Here is a 6,910-nt window from a genome sequence, read left to right on the forward strand (position 1 = left end):
TACCAAAAATTACAGAATTGAGCCAAAAGAAAACAAACAAAGGAGAACAGACACAATTATAGAAATAATTATATTAAATGTAAACAGAATGTACTATCTTATTAAAAGGCATTAAAAGGCAGAAATGATAAGACTGGATAAAAAAGCAAGATCCAACTCTATGCATAATAGTTTACTGAAGATGAACTTAAAATATAAAGATAGAATAAAAGCAAAAGGATGAAAATTTATATATTATACAAACCCGAAGCATAATAAATATGGGTAACTCTACTAATATCAGATTTAAAGTATTACTAGAAACTAAAAGAGATATTTCATAATGATTAGTGTCAATTTATCATGAAGATAAAATAATTCTAATTACGTGCACATCTAACAACAAAGCTTCACAATTAACAAATGAAGAATTAACATTTTTCTCCCAGTAACTGATAGAACATGTAGGAAAATGTGGTAAGAATAAAGAATATTTAAACATTATGAAAGCAATTTGGTTTGATATTTACAGAATACTACACACCACGACTATAGAATACACATTTCTTTCAAGCATACATATAAAACATATCAAGGTAACCCATATGTTAGATAACAACAACAAAACAAGCAAAACTCAGTTAAGTTTAAAGGAGTGAAATTGTACAGAGTAAGTTCTCAGACTAAAATAGACCTATTTGGGATATCCAAAATAATATCCCCAGATATTTGGAAATTAAGTCATACTTCTGGTTAAGCAACAGATCAAAGAAAAAATCAACAGGGAAATGATAAATTCAAACTTAATAAAATCACGATGTATCAAAATTCATGAAATGCAGCTTAATCCATAGCAAGAAATTTATAGCTTTAATTTTTATTTTTTTACATTTTAATATGTATTAGGAAAGAGTCAATGATCTGAGCTTTCAGAGAAACTACAAAAAGAATAGAAAATTAAGCCCAAAGTAGGTATAAGAGAAGAAAAACATATCAGTAGAAATCAGTGAAACAGAAATAGGAAAATAACAAAGAAAAGGTTGGTTTTAAAAAAATGATTATGATTAATAAAATTGTTATACTAACTGCAATACTGATAAAGGCAAAAGGAGAGAAAACATATTTACCAACATCCAAAAATGAAAGAGGGGTACTACTACAGATCCTAAGTATATTGAAAATATAATAACAATACTGTCAATAACTTCATGTATTACCCTCTTAGATAAAATGGACAAATTGTTTAAAAAACACAAGTTGCCAACTGACACAAGTGGAAATAGAAAACTGGAACTGCAGCGTATTTATTTAAGAAGTTGAATTTGCAATTCAAAATTGCCCCACAAAGAGAATGCTAGCCACACATGGCTTCTGTGGTAAATTCTGTCAAATACAAAAAGAAGAAACAATAAATACCTTATAAACCTCTTGCATACAACAGAGGTGGAATAAGAATTGTCAGCTCATTTTATGAGATCAGTATAACCCTGAAACTAAAACTGACAAGAGGATAATGTGAAATATATATAGAGAGACAAATATCCCTCATGAACACAGATGCAAAAATTCTCAACAATGCAAATTGAAACCAGCCAATAGATAACATTTTCACACTGTTGCATGCCACCTGGAAGAAAAACAGATAAACAATTTGCCTGATGAATCACAGCCATACAGGTGCTCTTCCGTTCCCAGTCTGCAGGACTTCAGTTTGTTGGATCTCCTAGGATCTTTGTATTCTTCTACTGTTGCTGCTACAACCTCAAGTTCAGAATGGAAATAGACTTGATTCAGATCTCACCACTCAGATTTCAGCTGTGACCACCATCACTACTGCTGGGATGATATTTGAACTTGCAAGATAGAAACTACAACAGGACCAGGGCTAGGGGAAGGTAAGCAACTCAGAAGCAAAATTAATGGGTCAACAAAATACTTAGGAAGTAAAGATACATACTACTTAATTCAATATTCTAAAAAGTCAAACAATTAAATAATTCATGATGAAACAAAATATCAATATTTTAAATAAAGACAGGATCCAACCCTACACGTGAACAATTTGATTCAACACTTTTTCCTGAGCTCACTGGAGAAAAAAATGACCAAGTCTGGTTTACACTTCCCTCCCCAGTGGCAATTCTATTACATACATTTATGCATTAAAGGAAAAAACACATTTTTACACTGTGGAAAAGCTATCAAAAAGCTACGGAAAAGCATCGTTACTCTGGTATATTATCTCTGCATGCAGAGCATCTCTACCATTTGCTAAAGCTACTCCCCCTCACCCCTGCCACACACATACACACACAAATGCACACATATACAAGCATACACAAATATACACACACTCTGGGTGAAGCTAAGGAATTCTAAAACTTTTTGAGGTAATTCCATCATGTATAATGATATATTTTTATTGATTTTTCATGATTATGCTGATAAACTGGAAGTAACACTCTTCAAGGTATTCCAGATCAGTCAAAAAAGATGTAAGTAGGAAGCCTATGGAGATGCCTTTAAATTCTACACTTTACCAATAAAGTACTTGTAAAGTAAGATAGGAAAAGAGTAGTGGCTACTGACACCTTAAAGCCTGAAAACACACATCTCTGTATATTGAAAAATTTGTCAGGAATTTCTGATCCTTTCATCAAGCATATTCTACCAGGACATATAGATTGCTAATATGCTTATGAAGAGTTTCAGGACTCATATGTAGTCAACTTATTTTACTAAATAAAATTTTTGGCTGTGCCACTTCCATGCTTGAGAGGGAAACAAATGGTTTGTTTCATAAATAAACAAACCTTAAACAAATCTGGTTTGTTTCATAAACTTCTAGTCATCTTGTGAAGACACCACTGATGCAGATTTAAAAGTATAGCTGGCATTTATCAGGTCACTTTCTCATTCTGTTTTCCAAAACTCAATTTTCAGGGTTGCTACCAGCCAGGAAAATTCCTTTGGAAGTTCAATTATTTGTGTATGTTTATATTGGTCAGATTGAGAGATGACTGAATAAAGATATAAAGTCAGCCATGGAAACTCAAGAGTACTGTCCCTTGATAACACCTAAGGGAAGGTAAAAGTTGTTTTTTTTTTTTTTGACAAGCATGTCATATATCTTAAACAGACAACTAGGACCTAATCAGACAACTGTGTGAGCCAACATTACTCAGAAGGAGAGAAGAGATATGTCAGCTTGGAATGCATTTGTCTATAATCAACAGAAAACCTGACTACAATTGTTTAATCACATAAGAGTTTATTTATAAAGTGCAACATAAAGCCTGGGAGGAGGTAGCACAGAGATGTTGTGGTAACTTGACAATGCTGTAAGACATTCAGGGGCTTTCCATCTTACCATACTTGGTATATGTAACCTTTGTTCTATGGTATTCATCTCATGGTTGCAAGTTGGCTGCTTCAACTCAAAGTTTACTCCTCAATACCAATGCCAATTAAGAAAAAGGAAAACGGGCAAAATCCTAAGGAATATGTCACAGCAGATTATCCCTTTAAAAAATATTTCCCTTAGGCCCAATTCCCAATTACACTTTTATATCATTAGCAATAATGGAGTGATATGACATTCCTATCTGCAAGAGATTATGGGAATATGAATATTTTGGCCTGTAGTAGAGGAAGGCAAAGAAAAATAGGCTTGGAAATAGCTCTGTTGATAGCCATTTGTATTCATGTTCTATAGCTACTATTAGCAAATTATGACACAAATTTATTATCTTACCTTTCTGGAGGTCTGAAGTTAAACTGGGCTAAAGTTAAGATATAATTATATTCCTTTCTGGAAGCAAGGGAGAATACATTTTCTTATCTTTCTAGCTTTTAGAGGCTATCTGCATTCTCTCACTGGTTGCTCCTTTCTATCTTCAAATTCAGTAATAGCTGGTTCAGAGTTTTTCACATAATATCACTCTGATACTTTTCTGCTTCCCACTTGCACTTATTAAAGGTTCTTGTGGTTCTAAGCCCACTTGGATAATTTAGAGTAATCTTATTATAAGGTCAGCTGATTATCAACCTTAATTCCATCTGCAATTTAAATTCCCCTTTGCCACATAACAAGATATCCAGAGATTAGGACATAGATACTTTGTGAGGCCATTATTCTCCCTATAATAGTCCACTCTCTGGTCCCCAAAGATTTACAGACATCCCATATAAGAAATATATGTAAGGTCCTCAAAGATCTCATCTCATTATAGTATTGTCTCAGTGTGTATGCCCAATACAAATAGTGTACACCTGTGACATCCTTGGCTTTCTTTCCTAATTTTAGCATCTTTTGCAATCTGAATAGGCTGAGGATTTCTCAATTCATCAAATTCTGGTTCCTTTTTGCTTAACAGTCCTTCCCTCAATCTATATTATCCCTCTCACATTATACGATAAGCAACAAGAAGAAACCAGGCTGCATTTTCAACATATGTCTGGAAATCTCAGCTAAATATCCAAGTTCATTGCTTACAAGTCCTTTTTCTCTCACATTTCCACTGCAGGACACAATGAACCTGTTTTCAGCCACTATGTAGCAAGGATTCCCTTTTCTCCAGTTTCCAATAACATTTTCCACATTTCTTTCTGAGTCCTCATCATTAGTGACTTTCACATCCATATAGTCTCCTAAGGTTTTGATTTAGGTATTCTACATGGCAGTATATGTTTTCTCAACCATACTTCCTTTCTCAACTTACTTCCTTCTGAATCTTTGCTAGAAGAGTTATTAACATTTGTATTTCAACTAACAATCTGTCCAAAGCAATCTAAGACTTTTCCATCATGCTCTTCACAATTCTTCCAGCCTATGCTTGTTACTCAATTCCAAACCAGTTTCCATGTTTTTAGTTATTTGTTATTTTTACAGCAGCACTCTACTTCCACGAACCAAAATCTGTATCAGTCAGGGTTCAATCAGAGAAACAAGCAGCAGGAGATACATGTTAAGAGATTTATTGCAAGGAAGTGACTTATTTGATTGGGTGAGCTGGCTAAGCAATGTCCGAAATCTGCAGAGGAGGCAATTAGAAAGGAAAGGCTGGAAATCTGGGTCATCAACTGAAGCTGCTGCCCACAGGTGGAATTTCTTCATCTCAAGGAAGACTCAAAGCTGCTTTTAAGGCCTTTCAACTGATTAAATCAGGTCCATCCAAATCATCTAGGATATTCTCCGTATTTTAAGAATGATTACGCTCCTCCTCATGGAATTTTCCAGGCAAGAATACTGGTGTGGGTTGCCATTTCCTCCTCCAGGGGATCTTCCTGACCCAGGGATTGAACATGCATCTCCTGCACTGCCTGCATTGCAGGCAGATTCACAAGAGCTCCTAATTGAAAAGGACACATGTATTCAAGATACACATGTGTACCCCAGTGTTCAAAGCAGCACTAATTACAATAGCCAGGTCATATGAGCAACCTAGATGTCCATCAACAGATGAATGGATAAAGAACATGTGGTACATACATACAATGGAATATTACTCAACTACAAAGAGGAACACATCAGAGTCAGTCTAATAAGGTGGATAAATCTACAGATATTATATACAGTGAAGTAATTCAGAAAAACAAATAACATATATTAACACACATAAATAGAATCTGGAAAGATGGTATTGATGAACTTATTGGCAAGACAGCAAAGGAGATGCAGACATAAAGAACAGATTTTTGGACACAGTGGGGAAAGAAGAGGGTGACATGATTTGAGAGAGTAGCATTGAAACATATATATTACCATATGTAAAACAGATAGCCAGTGGGAATTTGCTGTATGATGGCAGGGAACCCAAATCCGGTGCTCTGTGACAACCTAAGGGGTGGAAGGTGGAAGGGAGGCATGATGAAGGGTACATATGTATACCTACCAGTGAGTCATGTTGATGTATGGCAGAAATCAACACAATATTATAATTATCATCTAGTTAAAAATAATATTTTTTTTAAGAAAAGAGAACTCATTAGTCATCGTGGGTATCATTAAACTTAACAGGATCATGACTTCAGTTAGATATAAGGAAGAACTTACAAGTCTTCAACATTAAATTAGAACAGAAAGAACAGATGAAAAAGATACAGTTTGATGAGATCACATGTATTTTAAAGTGAAAGTCCAATGATTACAAGAGTGATTTTGAAATAAATAGGAAATTATACACGTGGCTATCTAATGATAAAAATCCAAACAGAGCTTGGAAAAAATTGGACATAAGTAACAGAAGAACCTGGCAGGTATAGTCCATAGGGTCGCGAAGAGTGGGATATGACTGAAGTGACTTAGTACAGCACACAGCACAGCACACAAATATAAATGGATTCCATTCCAAACAGAAGAGGCATTATAGAAAAGTCATAGTTGTGTAAATAACAAAAACTTAAAACCTTCCAGTAATAAAAAAATGAAATATGATAAAATGAGTCATACATTTTTACATAGTGTTATATACAGTGAGAAAAGAACTTTTTAAAGTTATAATTACTTTTATCCTGAGAGGCTTTCATATTATCATTTAGAAATAAATACTAAAAATTTAACCAGTAGTACGAACTTTCCTGATATAAAATTTCACTAACAATAATTGGAAAACTAATTATAGGGCAAACAGGCCAACAAAACGAAGATTAGCATTACTATGAAAAACTTTAAAAAGAAGAAAGACAAGTAGAATTACTACTAACAGGTTAAAAAAGAGAAAGGTGTAGGAGATAAAACTAATGGAGAAGTTTCAGATGCCTAAACGATTCTGGAAGGTTGGACTTCCTTCTGATTTCCTTTCAAAGTTTGATTCTAGAATACTGGAATTTGATTCTAGAATTCTGGAGTTTGATTCTAGAATTTGAACTCATTCGTCCCAGGACCTCCCATCAGACACACCTCGTACTGGTAGCTCTGCGACAGCGTCCC

At 34.3% G+C, this 6,910-nt stretch overlaps 1 protein-coding gene across 1 annotated transcript in view; it reads right to left on the reverse strand.

Annotated features, from left to right (window-relative positions):
* Positions 1-206: 206 nt before the first annotated feature.
* The window catches only part of LOC120864475 (protocadherin beta-14-like), a 23,782-nt gene continuing 17,078 nt past the window's right edge, over positions 207-6,910 (reverse strand). The window contains exon 3 of the mRNA XM_040241550.1: positions 207-6,910. Within this exon, the coding sequence (XP_040097484.1) occupies positions 6,836-6,910 (75 nt within the window). The 3' untranslated portion in view covers positions 207-6,835.

Source organism: Oryx dammah, unplaced genomic scaffold (genome assembly GCF_014754425.2).
Source record: "Oryx dammah isolate SB20612 unplaced genomic scaffold, SCBI_Odam_1.1 HiC_scaffold_5, whole genome shotgun sequence".
In the NCBI taxonomy this organism is placed as follows: Eukaryota; Metazoa; Chordata; class Mammalia; order Artiodactyla; family Bovidae; genus Oryx; species Oryx dammah.